Here is a 20337-nt window from a genome sequence, read left to right on the forward strand (position 1 = left end):
CTCCCTGTGACACCCCCTCCAGGGTCTCCTTCCACCCCCCCCATGCTGGCCCGGCTCCCTTTTCTTCCTCTCTCCAGCTGCCTCTCGCTCATCCGTCAGGGGAGATGATGAAGAAAGTCAGGAGCTGCTGACCGGCTAGTGAGCAACAGAAATCACTAGCCAACATGACTTACTGGAAGGCAACTGTCGTGGTTTAACCCCAGGCAGCAACTAAGCACAACGCAGCCGCTCACTCATTCCCCCCCATCCAGTGGGATGGGGGAGAAAATCGGGAAAAAGAAACCAGGACACAACCCAAGGTACTATTCTGCCAGCACATCCTGCTCAGTGTCTGAGGAAATGTCTTTTCCCCCGGGCACTAGCGAGGCACCGGCCTTCAGGGTGCTTTGCAAGGAACGCACCCTCCTCTGCATTTGTTTGTTCAGCTGGCAAATAGGCGGTGAGGGCTCGCTCTCCAAATCTCATTACGAATCTCAATCTCCAGGTAGGCTCCTGGGAATGCCAGCAAGGAGAAGCAAAACACTTATTAACTAAGGAGAAAGACTGCATCTGTTATTTAAACTAATTATTTCATAGGAAAATTACTTCTGTTGGCCTGTGCATCTGCAATTCATGTCATGCTCCCACAGCCCTTCCCGCTCTCTCAAGAGCTTGCGCAGAGGCTGCTGTTACCTGCACCGTCTCGATGATCACCGAAAAGGAATTTTCCACGCAGTCCTTGGCAAATAAGTACTGACAAATCCCACTGAAGGTGAAATACTTGTTGTCAAAGCTTTTGAAATGGGACTGGCCGGTGACAGAGCATTCTCCTGAAAAACGTAGAGAGCCATTAATCACCCCAGTGCCAGTTGCCAGCAAAATCCTGCCCGTCCCCCCCGCAGGCCACCGAGGGGGAAGAGCAGCCCAGTGGAGCACGTTGCACAAGGCCCAAGTTCCCTGCAGACCAGAAAACACCGGCAAGATGCTTATCTCACTGTTTATTCCTGTAAGTCATTACCAGTAGCAACGGAGGCGCCGACAAAAGCTGGGGAACACGGCATAAATCGCACTCGAGCTGAAATTCATGCCTACAGAAAAGCCTATATAATGTTTCAAATGGAGGATCACAAGGATGTCAGCAAATGGCTCAGCTTTCTGCACTGAAGCAGATTTGATTCTATACCTCAGTGGCCCTGGAAATTCAGCGCAGTCACTCAAGCTCTCCGCAGGCTAGGTCACACCTAGTACCTAAGTGATGGGTGCTGGTGACACTAACCAATTTTAAACAGCAACCCACGCTCTCTTTTATGTAGGAGCTAAGTTTCCCTTTTTATACAATGGGAAAACTGAGGCACGGAGAGTGGAAGTACTAATGCCTAAGACTGGCAGAGCTGGGAAAGACACTTAGGATTACCCAGCATTAGTCACACACTCCATACACCAGGACAAGTTGCCTTTTTACTCCTAGGAGGAGCTTGCAACACCTTGACATAACACACTTTAAATCCACTTTTGCTTAGCCCAGCAGGGGACATCTGCATCCATGGAGCTGGCTGCAGAAAGCAGGTGTTTTTACAGAGTTGAAAATAAAAGTCTGCAACAAGACTTGTTGGACTCTCACTGCTGCTCAGCTCTTCTGCTGAGGTGCCTCATTCTCAGTCTGTGTTTCACAGTTGTGTCTTGGCAGATTGAGCCCCCTTTTTGTTTCTCTACCGGTGTTTTTAGAGCATTGCAGTATGGTTTTATGAAGGCAACAGTCTGAAAGCCTTCTTCGCAATGGCCCCCTTGAACACAGTCCCCCAAAAGTGTCGATTCCTTTGCTGGGCTGCCTTGAATACCAGTAAGTTATTCTAACATTAAAGTAAAAATACCTTATCAGAACAAAGAGCTGGAAGATAATCACTGTTGGAGTTCTTCCAAGGGCAGGATTTATGCTGGACTTTACTCTGAACCATTATCTTAAATAACTAGCATAAAGGTAAAAATAATTCTGTAGTTACAGTAGCAACATCTAAAGTCCTTACAGAATAATGTGGAAGTCTGGCTTGCCCACACTTCTACTACAGAAAGAGGCTATTTAAACATATCAACATCTTAAAATGTTTTGCTATGGTGTGGCTTTTCATTTCCAGGAAGGCAGTATTGAGATCCCACAGCTGGGGTTTAGTACCCTGTTATGCTAGGGTCTCTGCAAACACATAGGGAGGCTTCATCTCCACAGAACTTGCAAAGAAATTCTTTCATATGGGAAGACTATCACACTTAAAGATGGTCCCACAGCAAACGAGATGCGCAAAGACCTCCTTATCCAGAACAAAATTCAGATGCTGGGTCTACATTGGCAATCCACTGACAAAGGGTGGAGAAAGGTTAAATACTACAAGCTGGCAGATGAACCCCATGAGTTATTCTCTATTCACTGCCTTTGAGTCCCACATAAGATCTGTCTAATGAACATCCAGTGGAAATTCCCCTCTTCAACATATTATTCAGTGTTAACAGTCTTAAACCAGCCCGTGCTAAAGCACCCCCTCACAGATCCTGAGGATTCTCAGCCTTGCACATCTCTGATTTGCCCCAAGAAAAGTCCAGCACCTGCTGGATGTTTGTCATCCCCTGGAGAGTAAGGCAGCTTGGTATTTACTAGCTCACTCTGGAAATCCTACTTTCTGTTCAATTAAACTTGGACAAAGGTAAAACAAGTGTTATTTGATTCAACTTCAGAGTCAATTAACTGGCTATCAGACGTGGAGAACAGATTTAAAGAAAACCAGCCATAACCCACCATATTAGATGCAGTTTGATTTCCAGGGCATTCTCTGCAACTAGGAATCAAGAGGACGGGTTTGCAGCATGGGGACCTAGGGACTGCTACCCAAGACAAGTCCCAGCCCTTTGGCATTGCTCCTGGAAAGGAAATTCCTTTCCTGCGGCAAAGTGTCTTCTTATGGGTACCTCTATCTACTCCATTTGATGTAATGCATCCCATGAGATTTCCTGAAACCTACTGCCTTCATAATTAATTTAATTATGATATCAGCTTGAGAGCTTCTTGCTAGTGTTAGCCAGCTATTGCTAGTTGGCTGACACAGCACTGCCTTCTGAAGCACTACCTCCAGCTGGGAACCCAGCTTTATCACCAAAATTACAGCTAGGCAATTCATTCCCACAATATAAAAGAAACCTTTCCTGAGAGGTTGGTAAAAAAATAATGGAACTACCTTGAGCTAAGTACATAAACTTTCTGGGACACATGACTTTAGAAATATTTGTTGCAAAAATCACCAACCAGCAATAAAAATATGCTGCAATATTGCTTCAAATAGAGACAAAACAGGACAGGTAACAATATAAGCTTGGCTACTGTTCCTATCAAGGACTGCTACTTTGGGAGGCTTTGCTGCCCTCCCATACTGTCTCAGTACAGTTTGTAGCTGTTAGCAGGTACGTGTACAACAGCTCCACTTATACAACCTTCAGGCTTGCACAAGCTTAACTGAAAAGGTGCAGGAGCTGGCTGTCCCCATGTGCCAAAAGACAAGCCAGCAGGGAAGAAGACTGGTCTGAGTGGACAGAGACCTTTAGCTGGAACTCGGGCCGGGGGGGAAGCTTGTGACCTTTCGAAGAAGGAGCAGGCAACTCAGGAGGATTACAAGGATGATGTGAGGTTATGCAGGGAGAATATTAGAAGGGCCAAAGCCCAACTAGAACTTAATCTGGCTACTGCCATAAAAGACAATAAGAAATGTTTCCATAAATACATTAACAACAAAAGGAGGGCTAAGGAGAATCTCCATCCTTTACTGGATGCAGGGGGAAACATAATGACAAAGGATAAGGAAAAGGCTGAGGTACTTAATGCCTTCTTTGCCTCAGTCTTCAATAGTAAGACCAGTTGTTCTCGGGGTACCCAGCCCCCTGAGCTAGAACACAGGGATGGGGAGCAGAATGAAGCCCCCATCATCCACGGGGAAATGGTTAGCGACCTGCTACACCACTTAGACACACAGAAGTCTATGGGGCCAGATGGGATCAACCCAAGGGTACTGAGGGAGCTGGTGGAGGTGCTCACCAAGCCACCTTCAATCATTTATCAGCAGTCCTGGCTAACTGGGGAGGTCCCAGTTGACTGGGGGTTAGCAAATGTGACGCCCATCTACAAGAAGGGCTGGAAGGAGGATCCAGGGAACTACAGGCCTGTCAGTCTGACCTCAGTGCTGGAGAAGGTCATGGAGCAGATCATCTTGAGTGCCATCACATGGAACAAACAGGACAACCAGGTGATCAGGCTCAGTCAGCGTGGGTTTACAAAAGGCAGGTCCTGCTTGACTCTCCTGATCTCCTTCTACGACAAGGTGACCCACTTAGTGGATAAGGGAAAGGCTGTGGACGTTGTTTACCTGGACTTTAGTAAAGCCTTTGACACCGTTTCCCACAGCATTCTCCCAGAGAAACTGGCTGCTCATGGCCTGGACAGGTGTACTCTTCGCTGGGTAAAACCTGGCTGGATGGCCGGGCTCAAAGAGTTGTGGTGAATGGAGTTAAATCCAGTTGGCAGCCGGTCCCAAGTGGTGTTCCCCAGGGCTCAGGACTGGGGCCAGTTCTGTTTAATATCTTTATCAACGATCTGGACAAGGGGATCGGTAAGTTTGCAGATGACACCAAGCTGGGCAGGAAGGTTGATCTACTTGAGGGTAGGCAGGCTCTACAGAGGGATCTGGACAGGCTGGATCGATGGGCCAAGGCCAAGTGTATGAGGTTCAGCAAGGCTCAGTGTCAGGTCCTGCACTTGGGTCACAACAACCCCGTGCAATGCTGCAGGCTTGGGGGAGTGGCTGGAAAACAGCCTGGCAGAAAAAGACCTGGGGGTGCTGGTTGACAGCTGGCTGAATATGAGCCAGCAGTGTGCCCAGGTGGCCAAGGCGGCCAACGGCATCCTGGCCTGTATCAGTGTGGCCAGCAGGAGCAGGGAGGTGATTGTCCCCTGTACTGGGCACTGGTGAGGCCCCACCTCGAGCACTGGGTTCAGTTTTGGGCCCCTCACTACAGGTAAGACCTTGAGGTGCTGGAGTGTGTCCAGAGAAGAGCAATGAAGCTGGTGATGGGTCTAGAGCACAAGTCTTATGAGGAGCAGCTGAGGGAACTGGGGTTTAGGCTGGAGAATAGGAGGCTTAGGGGAGGGAGACCTTATCACTCTCTACAACCACCTGAAAGGAGGTTGTAGCGAGGTGGGGTTCAGTCTCTTCTCCCAAGTAACAAGCAATAGAACAAGGTGAAATGGCCTCAAGTTGCACTAGGGGAGGTTTAGGTTGGATATTAGGAAAAAAATCTTCACCAAAAGGGGTGTCAGGCACTGACTGGAACAGGCTGCTCAGGGAAGTTGTTAAGTCACCATCCCTGGAGGGACATGGTTTAGTGGTGGACTTGGCAGTGCTAGGTTAACGGTTGGACTTGATGATCTTAAACATCTTTTCCAACCAAAATGATTCTATAATTCTATAAAAAGTTATTTGCATATACTGGCAGAAGGTACAAAAATAAGCTTGCTTTCTCTTTGACTTCTGTTCATTTGTCACAGCTTCCCAACTCCGAAAAATTCAGCAATGCTCTATTCCCTCTTGCACAAAGCTGTATATCAACAACTGTTTGTAAGCCTCAATATCAGGCTTATCTTCATTTCTATAATGACTCTAAAGAAAATATGGCTGGAGTTGAGGACAAAAATTTGGTCCACATAGTATTCATAGTAGCCCAGAAAGCAAGGACATTAAGAGCTATAACCTAGGTAAAAACTGAAGTCATAAAAAGACCTATTTCTTGTTTGTAAACAAGTTATGTTGCTGCCCATTAGCCAAAAGACATAACCAATTAGCTGGGACTGTGTCCTTGATTTTGCATTTTAGACAGTGAGATTTCCTGCACTTGGAGAGATCTCTAGTGAACACCTCAAGCACAGGGCTTCTCACAGTCCTGCTTGGCATAGCATACCAAAAATGTAATTTCTATTTTGAATGTTTTCATACCCCCCCCCTTTTTTTTTTTTTTTTACTGCTGACACTTTGGGGCAAGTGCTCTTTCAGTCTAAAGCTGGAAGAAATGGAGCACTGATGGGTCAGGCAAGCCTAATGTTAAAATAAAGACAGATTTTGATTGCCATTTTAAGACTGATGTATTTCTCCTAATTTGTGAGGACTGCAGTCTCATCTCAAAAAGCCAAACCAAAACAAACCACCAAACCCAAAAATCCTGCTGTCTCTTTTCCTGTCCTGCCATAACCCCAGTTCCTTTCTCATCCCTTCCACTCTTAGTTCCCTAAAACAAGGAGAAAAAACAAGATAAAGAGCTGTGCTGTCTCCCTACAGACTTCTACGCATAACACACACAGAGTCAAATGCTGTTTCAGGTCAAGCAGGCCTTTCCGTGGCTGAACATAGCACAGGAACCGAGGCAGGGGATGGGCCACAGAACTAGCAGGAGGAAATAAGGCAGGCAGCACTTTGCTGGCTAGTGCACAGCATGAAAAGTCACATTCCCCACGTAAGCAAAAAACTGGGACAGCAGCCACCAGTACTGGTGGGTTTGGGAGGTAGGGTAAAAGGAAGGGGAGCAAGAACACCTGCAGAGCTAACTCTCCAGTCTGCCATCACCCATAGAAGGCAGGGCAGCCACCTTCTCCCTGGCACTGTAGCTCCTTCACCTGTAACATGACCATTAGGGCCCAAACCCATGGGGTATTAAGAGGGATCCAATCTACTCCCAGTACTTAAAAGTCCCATCAACAAAAGTATGCTGATTCAGACCATCAAATAGGGAATGGTACCTGGTCAAAGAAACCCAGCACTGTTCCCCTACCTGAAAGCCAATCCTTCTAACATACAGACCTTGTATCTTGGTAAACTAAGTAATCAAAAGAGGAACCATTCTTCTCACCAAACAGGATTTTTCATTGCTACACACAAACCATATAGTACAATGTCTGGCTTGTCTCATGAGAAGAACTTAGAAGTGTGATCCCATCTGGATTGCACTGGAGCAAGCAAGTAAGAACAAAGGCAGATTCACTTTTTGTGTGGAAAAAAAAAAATAAGTGGGACGTAAGTGGGAGGGATGTAGGCAAGGCTTACTTGTCAAAACCTGAAAAGAGTAGAGCCAACATACCTGGGCACTCCCCATTGCTGCAGATCCAGGTACCACGTCGGCAAATGCTAGGAAACATATCGTGACAAGTTAGGCAACAGTACATGAATTCAAGTCTTCCATTGCAACTTTTTCCCAAATAATTGAAACATGGGCTCCTGTTTCAGGGAAATTAGACCAGTCCCCAACATCCTTTCCATCTCCCATAACCTTGTTCCTTGATATATCCACCCCTTCTTACCATCATTCGACAGCAACTGCTGGTAATATGAGCTGGAATGGTTGCAAAACTGAAGAACTTCTGTTTTCCCCCACCAAAGCTCTGTGTTTAACAGAGTTTTCAAAATCAGAAAACTTCTGATTAACAGTGATGATGCATAGATCGTCTTTCTTCTGCATACAGTGGCCTTAACCTAGTCCTTCTTCTGTACTCTAATTGGAAATGTCTGGGCACAGAGTTTTCTGAACTCCCTCCACAATTGTGTTCACACTTATACAAAATCAGATCAGGAATATATTACTCATTCCCCTTCCTTTCTTTAGAGAGCTAGCCTTCCCCTTCAGGCTGGCATTTATGAGGGAAAGAAAAATTGTGAGCCATGCAGCTGGGAAGATTCCTTAGCTTTGCGAAAAGTTCCAAGGACATGCCTGAGCTAACTCCTCTTGGAAAGAAATCGGGTTTAGAGGTTAAATAAATGTAGGAAGTCAAAACAAAGACACCACTTCTGACACTAACCAGACATGGGAACCTGCCGGTCTGTCTTATCCACAGGAAACAGGTATTCTCTACTGTTTGAAGGAGTATGACCTTCACATTGTTCTATCAGATCAAATATTGCTTTAAAAGCAGAGCTGATTTTGTCTTTGCAAACAGCTCACTTCTTAGAAGGGGCTGGCATTTCCAATAAGAGAGTAGGTCCTTTGCCAATGAAAGGAATTTTTTTTTTTAAGTAGAGAGAGAGATTTCTAGAAAGATCATCTAAAACAGTCACTAAGTGGTTTGCAGTACTTATCTAGAGCAACATGGAGTTTACCATGAGTTGCAGTCCTGGGAGATAGTGAAGCCAGGAGGATAGTGTTTTCCAGAGTGGATGCAGGAGCAGTCGGAGCTTTCAGTGCAATGTTCACCATCAAGAAGCTTCCCCTCTGGATAGATCAGGTAGCAGCAGATACACATGCCACACACACACAGAGGGACACAAACATAAATACAATTAGATTTTCTAGTTCTTCATATACTTCGGCAAGACTTCTTACATATTATCTATAGTCAGTCACAGACAGCAATCAAAAAAGAATGAGGGTTGCCAAAATGCCTCACAGGGACTGGTGCCTACTTTCCTTCCAGCGCTGCCTCTCCCTCAGATGTACTGAACGGAGCATTTCTGGTGCTCCCAGAAGAGCTCTTTGCTTTGTGAGTCCCCAAGTCCAAAACACACATATTGGAACATACATGAGTCAAACAGCGGGAGCACAAACAAGGTTGATCAGAGCTGGTTTAGAAACCTGACTGTTGGAAAAATACATGCACTTCACTGACTGCAGTAAAGGGGTTCGAAACAGGTTTTGTATTTGTCATAAAAGGACAGAAGAGGAGAGGAAGTAGGGAATGAAGAAACAAAGTTGGACACCATAAAAGTCTAGCAGACAGGAACGTTAGAGAGAAAGAATCGTTACCATGTGGAGCTGTGGTTTCTCTTCTCAACTTCTGCAGAAGCAAAAAGTGAAAGGGCCAACCTCCCAACTTGGATCCAACTGCTGAGGTTTCCATATTAGACACCTATAATTACCTATTCTCTCTCTCTCTCTCTCTAGTATTTTATCTTACAAATATAAACAGAAGCACTGAAGAGATACAAGACTTGTCCAAGATTGCACTATAAACTAGCAATAGAAGAAGGGATAAGTTTCTTTCACTTGGACCCCCCTGTTGAGAGATAGTTGACATTCTTCCATTTTTAAAAGAGCTGCTATAACAAAACATTTTGTTTGCTGAAAACCCGTCTCCCTCCTCTTTGAAGGACTCCTTTCAATCACCTGCAGAGATTTTGGCCCTTTTGCCTGGCAGCAGCAGTCACCACTGACAGTGAGACACAGGTAAGTCCCCTTTCTCCCATTCTTCCCATAGAGCTGCCCGGAAAGGTCTTTGCTGTTGAGAAAATCCTTCCAGTGAGAGATATTCAAAACAAGATCTGAGTATTTAAGAGTGGTGTGGCTCTCCAGAGACCACAACAAAACAGAACGTCTGCCTTTTTTCCTGGCAATAGTAATTCCATTTACAGCAATTAAAGTAACTGTGTGGTGCATGTAAGGAAAATAAAAGACACATTTGTTGAACAGATCCTTGTTACTCTTGGAGCACTGGAGGGAAGCTAAGCAAAGGTATAATCCTCATCCTAACCCCCAAATTTCTCTATTCATCTGCCAGATCCTCCTGGTTCTCTATGAAACTCAGATCAAAGTTCTTCCCTGTTGACTGTGCACCGAATAACAGTAAAATTTTCAACTGCTGATTGTTATTTCTTTCCATACAGATTTTTCTACCCATCTAATTGTTCCTCATGCAGTACCCTTTCTGTGGAGCTGCTGTTTCTCACCTCTTCAGTTCCTCTCCCCTTAGACCTTTCCTGCGCTGAACCAATCAGTGCAGCTACCAAAGGAAGAATATAGCGAGAGTCCTTGTGCAGCCAGTGGATTCATCGCCTTCAGCTTTTCCCAACACCCCCAGGACTGCACAAATAGAATAGCTAGATCCTTCACAACAAAATAAGCTCCTGTGTCTAGTTACATCACCTGTCACCTTCCATGTGCACCCTTCCAGGTCCTGCCACAGAATGACAGCTTTAAACCTCCAGTAAGCAAGAGACCAGCAGCCAAATAGGAAACTACTAAGCTTTGAATGCAATAACGACTCCTCAAACAAGGTTGACATTGTCATCACTGCCTTGTTTTGGAAACAAAATTACATTCTCAGTAAACTTTGATCATGCTTGGTATCTCATACAGGGGGACAAATACCTCTGTACATTTGCACAACGTCCAGATTTGAAGGGTGAAATACAGAGGTAGGCCTATTAAAACCAACCAAACAAAACAACAACAACAAAAACACACCAACAAAAACCAACTAGAAATGGGAGCACATAGAAGCTTTGCAGCCAGGAATAAAACTCTCCTCCTGCAGTTGTCTTAAGTACAATAGACAGAGGAGGAAGACTGTGATGGTTGGGCTGCCCTCTTTAAGCCAATCAAATCTCCTGTATGAATGATTCAATAAGTGAACTCATTTATCGAAAATCATGCAGATCTTTGGAATTATAGTGTGAGCTCTACACGAACTGTTTTTCTGTAAGAAACTCCTTCAGTATATCCTCTGTTCTTTCGTCCACTAACTGGACTTTTCTAACCAAAAGCAATTCAGAAGGAATCCAGGTATGTCAATGGTAAGCGGTCACTCACCCAGAAAGGCAATCCTAGAGTATTAGATGGTGCTGATTTTCACAGAAACATTTACTTTTTAGTTGGATCTGAAAAATGGCCCTTTCATGGAGTGAGCATACAGGCATTATAGAAACTGGTTTATTCTAGGCCATGGTCCCAGAAAAAAGAGAAGTGTTTCAGATTTCAGGAAAATTTAAGGGAAGACACAGCTTTCCTTCTTCTACTAAAATAGGTAGCATCATTGCCAAATGTTTCTCTGTAAATAACCCACTAAATAAATTACCAGGGCAGCTGCAGCCATCAACACATTGTCCATGACACACTTCATTGATATTCAGGCTCTGGCAGGTTTTGGCACAAGGGGATACACATTCCTTATACTCCATGCCAACTGGACATCTTGGCCCTGAAACAATTCAAAGAAATTAGAAATGCAAATTCCTCAATAACTCTTAAATAAGTAAGTCCCTTAATTATGAAAGGCTGAACCACAGAGACACCAAAAAGGTCATATCCTCTCCAATCAATGATTGCTTTTTAAGCAGCAGAACATTTACAAAACACTTGATTTTTCAGTTTGCTGCAATATCATCACCTGTCAGGTTGTGTAGTAAATACTTAGAGGTTAAAGCCAATTTCTTTTCTAATGAATTGAGTCTTAATAACTAAAACCAAGCACACTAAGAACAATCAAACATGGGGAGAAGTTTTGCAATAATATCCAAGTAATTTGGATAGACAAGCATGTTCTGTACTTTTAAGCTAAGTAGTTATTCCACTCATTTGTGAAATTATACGTTCTGTGTTTGCAGAGAGAACTAGGAAACAGTTAAGACTCTGAAATCCCATCCTCCTCCTTCCAGAGAACTGCCAGCACAGGATAACACCCATGGTGCGGTGTCTTCACTGCTGTCATTATCTAGGCTAGGCCATTATGCAAGCACACACTATAGCCATTCCTTCATTCTGATGCACAGACATACCCCGCAAGACTACGTGGGCATGGAGTGGGAAGAAAGCCTGCTCTTTCCCAGTAAATCCTCTATTGAAGGAGGTGGGAGGGTAACGAAGGAGCAGTCTTGCCCTCTGAGGCTGCAGGGCTTGGGCACCAGCTCACACTAGTACAGTATGCCCAGCACTAGAGCCCTTCCAATGCAGCAGAGTATTTCATGCCTCCAACACAACCACCATCATCATCTCCTGAGAAAGCATCATAGCACAGATGAAGGGTGATGGAAAATTAAGCTCCTGATGTGGCAGCAGGCCACCTCTCTTTTTCCTGACGAAGAAAAAACATGGTTTGTAAAGGCAAGGCTTAGAAACAAGCTCTAAAACTCCTGGGAACAGAGAGGGATTCATTTCACTCATGGCTTTAGTTAGACTTAGACAGCCCTAGCAAAAATGGGTTCTCTGGCTTGCACCCTCAGCAAGGAGACAAGTTTTCATCAGGTCCCTTTTATGTCCTAACGGAAAGGTAACAAATTACTGCTAGAAATAAGACTCTCCTCTGGTGTACAATCCCTTGAACAAGTGGTTGTATCTTCCTGCCTTAACCATTATCTGAAGGCACAGTTTTCTTTAGTGGTGGCCAATAGCAGAGTATCTTTACCAAAGAAAATGTTGTCAGTAAAAATCAGTCAGTTACCCCATGAAATCAATTTACATAAAAATGCTGAGAAAGTTGTGCTTTCTCTATAACATAAAAACATGAGAAAAATCATTGAGAACATTATATTAGAGGATTATTTTTTTATTATTATTATTATTCATTTGTGTGCTTATGTATTTAACCGGGGTTCTCCAGTGGAGGTATATGTGTATATCAACGGTGGGTGCAAACATGACCTTTCCTCTATAAATGCAATCCATCCCAGTCAATCTATGCACTTCCTTGTTGCAAAATCTTAGCAGAGATGCAATCAGGACCTCTGACCTCAGCAAAATTGGGCTAATAAAGGCAGCATTTCGAGATGCAATCAGGATATCTAACCTCGACAAAATTTGCTTAAAAAAGGCAACATCTCAATTTCAGTGTAATTGGTTCAAAAAAAGATAAAGGATGAAACAATTGCCTTTACGAAAAAATGTTAAGGAGAGCCTTCCAGGAGGATGCTGACTTACAAGTACAGGCTGGATAACGTTACACATCTGAACCATATGTGAAATAGCTCCTAAACATCCTAGTTTATACCTTTGTGTATGAAATAAGTCTTCACTGACTTTGTATACCATGGTGGGACCTGTAACAGCTCAGGATCTTCTTCACATATGGTTCAAACAATCCTGCCTTAGGGATAACAATTTCTATAAAAAGGTGGGTGATGGAAAGCTGAAAGGGGGAGCGAGCAAAGGCACTTCAGACAAATGGAAGTGACAGGCTCTTCATATTTTAATGTGTCATGCCTGAATCAACCTCCTAAAGAAGCACCAGTTGCTTTTAGCTGCAGTACATAAATCTGCAAGAGAGGCATGATCTTATTTGGGATAAGCAGCTGAGAAATAATCCTATCAGCTTACTGCATGAGCTCTCTTCAGGCCACCCATCCAAAATCACTCCTTCATGAGCGCAGCTTCTTGCATAATCAAGGAACACTGAGCAGTGACAGTCCATGTCCTTGGTACAGGCACAGATGTCTTCTTCACAGAGATTGATGTATGGCTCTGGATCAACTCGATGGTGGCACCGGGAGAAGGTCAAAGAAGTTCTTAGCAGCTGGCAGGTTTCCATGACCCCCTGCACAACAAGTGACGAGCAAAGGTAGAAAAAGAGAGCGAAAAAAAGGACAAAATTAGTTACTATAGTCTTAGGAAGAAGGGTCAAACCCCAGCTTTTCTAAACACACTCACCACTTATTTAATAACATCATGGTTATTATTTAACACCATCATGTAGTTAACATTATAATCAAAAGCTAGTAGTGAGATACGTCCATTTATTCACCACATCCATATATACACAGAGGTACATTAATATACTGATTATTATAAAATAGTGTCATATAAGGGATGTTTCATGCAGAAACATGTCTGTCAGTCAGTCAGCCAGCAAACGGAGTGAAGCAAAGAACTGCTTCTTACCCAGTGAAGAACCAGATGATGTCTGCCATACCAGGAAGACACGCACAGCAAGGGAGAGGAACTTACAATGGAGGTACTTGGAAGAAAAATGACCAGACCATCTCTCAGATAATGAGGGAAGAGAGTAAGTTTCAAAGTGAAAGATCACATCTGACTGGAATCTGAGGAATCAAATTTGTTTTCCACTTCTGGCCACATGTTCCTGTTGCTCCTGCTGGCTTGCCCAATGCATAACAGGTCAATTTAACTCAGATAAATGGCAGAAAAATAACCCAAGGAAGAAAAGCAATTTGTTCTGTTCTCGCCAGTTAAATCAGCACGGTGACAACTAGTGTAAGGGGTGATGGGGGAGGATACCAAGACCTCTCCTTTCAGACGGCAGCAAGCTAAGACAAAACTTAGCTGTATGTGAAACAAAACCAAAGGAAAACTTAGTTTATGGCTAAGTTCTCCAAGGGAGGCTCCCACGTAGACTTTCTCTAATGTATGCATTATGTCACAGTTCAATAGGTTCGAGGTCTTCAACGCAACTTTCTGAAAGGATGACACTGAGCTTCAATAAGTGTAAACATGATTTTCTGATGCAAAACAGTTGCACAAACAGTTGAAGCATAACTTTCTTCTACTTATTTGTCAGTGTTTTATATAAGCAGATGTAACCATGCTATATATTTCAGGTATTATACACAGTGGTTGAGGGGGAGGGCATGCTCTTCAGAGTAGTTCACAGTAACAGTGCATTACTCCTGGATACCTTAAAAAGTACCTGAGGTGACAGCACATACTGTGCTTAAGAAAAAAAAAAGGGGGGGGGGCGGGGAAGTCCTGTTTTCATTTCTGGGGAGATGAAAAATGGTGCAAAAAACCCATAGTGTTCAGTAGATGTCTAGGTGTCTCCTCTGAATGGCAGATAGTATACCTGTATAGGAAAACTGCTGAGTAGAAAAAAGGTTTTTTTGCTAAAGGGTCTTTTGTCCAGGTAATCAGCTAAAGCTAGTACATGTCTGAACCAAGAGAGAACTTGCTTATGAAAACAAACCAACCAGAAACATCTGGCCCATTGGGAATACATTCAGAGTTTAGCAAAGTGCTCCGTGAACAACTGCAAACACAGAGAGGTTTTGAGCTTTCTGAGAAAGGCCTCATGGAACTTAAAGCAATGCTAAGTAAGCACCATTATAGCACTGAACATGATTGTCCTCCAAAAAAATCAGCTCCAGCCTGGAATAATTCTGATGCCCAGGTAACAGCCACTGTGCTGAACCAGCTAGAAAAAAAGACAAGAAGGAAGGGAGCAGGAACTGCATAATGGTGGTTGGTGCTGCTCTAAGACTACACAGAAGAAGGAAAAAGCGCCCTAAGGGTGGAAGTAACAACAACAGAAGCAGCCAAAAAAGCTATTAAAGCAGCGCTTCGAGATAAAACTGATATAACTGAAAGCGAGCTCAGAGCCATTCAGAGGATGAGCAATGCAGCAACTCCTGGATCAAAGCCTTGTTCCAGATACTATCAAATGCAACAGAAAACTAGTATATGCAATAAGCCCAATTAAGGGGTGTGTTAATAAGTTTTCTTAATAAAGTAATAACCTTGTTAAAAAGGTAATACAACTCAGCTGTTATGTTGCAATACAACTCAGACTCTGTATATTCCACTGAATAGTAAAACTGGTAGAAACAATCCTTTATGACCATGTTTATTACGTACCAGTACATCTTAGATGCGAAAGTGACTGTAAAAATAAAGGAGATTACACACCAAAAAACCCATAAAATTAAACCCCCTTTTTTTTTCCTATAGCGTTCTTCGGTCTTGTTCAATAACAACATACCTAATGACTGAGCTCTAACTGATTATCAAGAAACCAAGTGATATATGTTAGAAAGCAACAAACAGTTCATTTTCTCTGCATAAAGGTTTTCTTGCCATCCAAATTGCTCCAGACTTTCCAGTGACTTCACGCAAGAAATTATAGCTGAAATTTTCCAGTGTTTTAGACATAGCTCAACTATTGTGATTAATCAACACACATAAGTTAAAATATGGGTAAATCCAAATAGATACAAAGCCAAAAAAAAAAATTTCACCATGAGGGTGGTCAAAGACTGGAACAAGCGTTCAGAGAGGCTGTGGAACCACCACCCTTGCAGATACTTGAAATGTGAGCAGACAAGGACCTGAGCAACCTGACCTAGGATGGCCCTGTTACAACCAGGGAGTTGGACTAGATAGCTTCCAATGGTCCCTTCCAACTTAAACCATTCTGCAAGTTATTTGTATTTTCCCTCCTTTCTTCTTTAAAACTCAGTGGTCAGGTTGAACTAAGAGAGGTCCTTGTTCTTTAGTTTAGGGAACAATGCACATATGTGGTGAGCACCAGATATTGGCAGCCTCATCCACTGCTGTAGTGTTCCTGCTCATGGAGCAACAGTCCTGGAAGTGGCTTGACACAAGGAAAGAAACACCTTAAACCAACAGACTAGGGAGTGAAGCCTTAGGCTGAAACTGTGCTTAGAGTACAGGTGGCTGTAAGATTAAAACTAGCAGAACTGACTGCAGTACCCAAAACACAGATGAAGGTCTTGAATCTTCACGCTTGACTTCTGCATGAGTTCTATTTTAAGTGTTTCTTTAAATGGGTTGGCGGTGTCCTGGCACTGACAACCCTCAGCGACTGCAAACTTGCTGACCTTCTTTCTGCCCTGGTCCCACCACACAGAGCTGTAGGTGGAATTTTGTACATTCCTGCAATTTCTGGGGCATTGCCTTCTGCTGCAGCATGAACTGTATTTGTCTATTGCTTAACAATTGCCATTAAAGAGACATAACCTAGAAAATAGCAGAAGAAAGCAGAGACACCTTCTCGTTCCCTTGAATTTAAACTCTATGGTATATTAATACACAGAAGTGTTTCTCCAGATCATTCAGGAAGATATATTCTGGTGCCACAATTGGATATAGTTTTTCAGGATACATCTTCTTTTGGTTCACTCAAAGGGAGAATGATTTAGCCTCCCATCTTTCCAAGTAAAAAGCATCTAAAGCCAGTATGTTTAGTATGCCAAATGCTGGCTGTACATTTGAGCAAACATAACAACAACTGACAGAAGTCACTTCACTTGAATGCTGATTCAGCTAATTGTATATTTCAGGAGCAGAAAAAATGAGATTTTTAGATATAGTGGGCTTCAGTTTCACCCCTACAGTGTATTATAGTATGTCCATGTCTTTGCTGGACCTGCTTGTGACCTCTACCATTACAAATTATAGTCCAGAATTTGAGAGCCTCTCCCACTTGCTTTCAGATCTGGGGATAAATGCTATTTCTTTATATTGCATATGGAAGTACTCCATGGGATACAAGTGGGACAATTTCTTACCAATCGCAGCAAAATCTGAACTTCAAGAAAAGCAGAAATTAGTTGAATTTTAATTTCAGTCATTTTCACATCTAACATGTTAGAGGTATAGTTTCCTAATAAGAAAGAAAAAAGAGAAAGAATATAGTGAACTGTGGCCTCCACCCACCATTTCTGTTAGAGATGTGAAATCTAGAAAATAAAGGTAATGCCTAAGAAGGCATAAATCAGTCATAATGCTTTAAACATATATATTTTTATTTTCCAGGCTGCCTCATTATGCCAGTTATCCACATCACTCCATTTTATGCTTCAAGATCCATGTTACCCATGCTGTTAGTCACCTGAGAGGCTATTAGATTGCAGTACTTCATTGAACAGGTAGCCTAAATCATCGCATTCCAAGTGCTGAAAAACTGATCAGACAACACAGAGAAGCTCTTTCTTTTTGGTAACTATTTAAACAGCAGCCAGAGAAGGCAGGGCATGGCAGTGAGGCAGTAGCTCCCTCCCTCCAATACTACCCAGTTTGGCACGCTCTCCAGATCACACGACAAGGTAGCCAACAGGCAGCTCCATTGCGCAGATGCCGAGCTGCTTCCAGCCCTAGGAGGTGAATACATCTATCGGAGAAGAAACCGTATCTGCAGGCAGAGCAGTAGTCAAACACACTTAAGTGTGTATATTTTTGGAGATGAAGGGCAGGGAGAGGCCCAGAGCAACAGTAGTGTAAGAGTACGAGTTGGGTCAAGACCTTCAGCTGATACACAGAGTCATTAATCAAGACAAGAGCTCTTCCTTACTAAAGAACATGAAATTGCCCATGTTTTCTGTGATTTGAGGATAAAAGAGCAACAGGGCTTTCTAGCTTCACTGCATCTTGCAAAGAAGTCGGAAGCCATCTCTCCAAGGATGCTGAGGCAGGGGGGTGGCCAGGGAGGGCAAAGAAAACCACAGATCTACTCCGAGGAGGGGGACAGGGGCGGGAGGATCACACTGAACCAAAGCTGTTGTTTTCCTCACCTAGCAGCTGACCGCCTGGCAGGGAGGGAGGCTGGGAGATGGAGGAGATTTACATTCCTGAAGCTGAAGCAAGCAAACAAAGCGCACTATTAAAGAGCCCTGCATTCTTCAGCAGGCACTCGTTTGGCTGGACTTCTATTAATACTGCTGTGTTTATTCTTGCACAGTGAATAAATTAAGCCAATGTTAAATGCTGTGAGCTCATGAACTTACACGAGAGAGAAGATAATTTCATCCAGTTTGCGAGATAGCAAACTTGATCCAAGAAACCATCAATATTTAACATGATCCATATAAAACTCATATCAGTTTCAGTCTACCCATCAGACAGGATTTCGCCCTGCATGCCACTCCCTGGCCTCAGTTGCAATGTTGACATTTTCTAAACATTAAACTTGCCTGAACAGGTAAAATTCCAGCGGCCACAACCAGTCACAAAACTAGCCCTGTTCTAGAGCTGTAACTGGATTTAAAATGCAGTCCTGTCCCTCAGAAGACATCTTGGTCAGGTTGAAACCCTTCATGCTTTGGTCACACCCTTGGCACCATGCACCATTACTCAAGTGAGGTGTTAATCCGTCCCAACCCCAAAAGAAACACCCCACACACACTGGCTCAGCTTAAGCAAGAAACATAGGCTGGAGATTTCCAAACTGAAATCACTGCTTTATTTCCTCAGTCAAGTTTGCAGGCTGTGAGGCTGAAGCTATAGTGCTAAGGGGCATGAGCATACTTCACTGAATTTCAGAACATGTTTAATACAAGCATCCCCATCCAAAAGCTTAGTGGAAATATAAACAGTCGGAACTTTGCAAGCTTGCCTGAGTTCTATTTAGCTTTTTCCAGGTAACCAGGAAACCAGCACTCGAAGTAGCTGTAGGGCAGGTATGTTCTAGGAAGTGCTACTAATCTTGAGAAATTAGAGCCTAGTTTAAGAAGTATTGGTCTACAGGACTTGCATAGCAAAAAACTGACGGCTAAATTTTGGACTCAGTTACTCTAGTATAAATCTAAACCTGGCACCCAGCACATCATTCTGATTTACGACAGAGGACATGAGATCAGATGCAAACCCTCAATGGATGAAGGCTCAATTTACCAAGACAGTCATAACCTGTAATACCACATGCAGTCAGTATATATTCAAAGCTACTTTCCTCCCTGAGCTGGCGACCATCTGCGTGTGTCCGCCCTGTGTCTAAGGGAAACAAGGACCATGTTTATACTTATAAATGAGGAGAACAAAAAGGTTGATGCGGCAAAAGGGGTCACAGAGTTGGCTGAGACAAGCAGTTCTGTGTTTCTTCAACAAACCAGAGCTACTGTCTATGTGCATAGCTGAAGGAACCTCCTCCTCCTGGCAAGGGAGATAGCCTGGTGGCACAGAGCCTTTGCAACACCTACAGAGAACATCTCCTCAGTCAAAAATAGCCTGGCTGAAGCATCCTGCTCCAGTGACTCCAAAATATATGAACTGCAACATATTCACAAATACTATTTGTGGTTGCTGTGCCCACGCCAGGCAGCCCAAGGCAGAAATCCTCCTGCTAGCACTAGCCAGAGTCTGCAGGGAGGGCACATAGTTATCAGGTCAGAAACCACAAGCACGCAGCTGCATCCTGCGTCCAGCCCCACACTGGCTTACAGAGAGGCTGGAAGTACCCACAGACAGCACAGGCATGTGCTGTGGACGTGCCCCTTCCACCTTCTGCCTCCACCTGACCCTGCTGCACCTCAGCAGGGACCTACGTATGGGCTACCACCAGCCCCGTGGTTAACTCCTGCCAGGCTGGACGAGGAGCTGCACACCTTGTTCCAGAGATCAGTGCCCAGTAAAGCTATCTCAGACCATGGTGCACCTCAGAAACCCAAAATGGCTATCTCCCGTACCTCGCATCCTAATCCGTTTGCTGAGGGAGGACCACGTTAGGTACAGACATAGATTCAAGGAAGCGTTTGTGTTCTTCTGCCAAAGGGCAGGCAAGCTGCCTTCAGGTAGCGGAGGACAGAAACCAGAATGGTATCTTGTGGCACCAACCTTCTCTACAATATCAGATGAAATGTTGCAGGTGTTGCTCGGAGTCTGCACTCTCTTGCACCGCTTGTTTTCACTGTGCAAAGCCCAGGAGTTTACAAAATCATAGCTATTTCCCACAAGGGTCCCTGTGAATGAAGAGGAGAAGCAGGTGGTCATTATTGGCTACTATCAACGTGATAGTCTGCTGAAAGCTGTTTTTAAAAATAAAAACCATCATGTCAAACAAGTTCCTATTCCAGATAGATTGACTGTAGAAAAGCCGCTTTCAGGGATCTGGACTAA

The 20337-nt window shown here is 43.7% G+C and overlaps 1 protein-coding gene across 1 annotated transcript in view; it reads right to left on the reverse strand.

Annotated features, from left to right (window-relative positions):
* The window catches only part of VWF (von Willebrand factor), a 144782-nt gene that overhangs the window by 110642 nt on the left and 13803 nt on the right, over positions 1–20337 (reverse strand). The window contains exons 6-11 of the mRNA XM_075051674.1: positions 20056–20180; positions 13075–13291; positions 10841–10963; positions 8151–8262; positions 7138–7184; positions 673–809 (exon numbers count right to left, since the gene is read on the reverse strand). Coding sequence (XP_074907775.1) covers positions 673–809; positions 7138–7184; positions 8151–8262; positions 10841–10963; positions 13075–13291; positions 20056–20180 — 761 coding nt within the window. The remainder of the gene's footprint in view (positions 1–672; positions 810–7137; positions 7185–8150; positions 8263–10840; positions 10964–13074; positions 13292–20055; positions 20181–20337) is intronic.

Source organism: Buteo buteo, chromosome 19 (assembly GCF_964188355.1).
Source record: "Buteo buteo chromosome 19, bButBut1.hap1.1, whole genome shotgun sequence".
Classification (NCBI taxonomy): domain Eukaryota; kingdom Metazoa; phylum Chordata; class Aves; order Accipitriformes; family Accipitridae; genus Buteo; species Buteo buteo.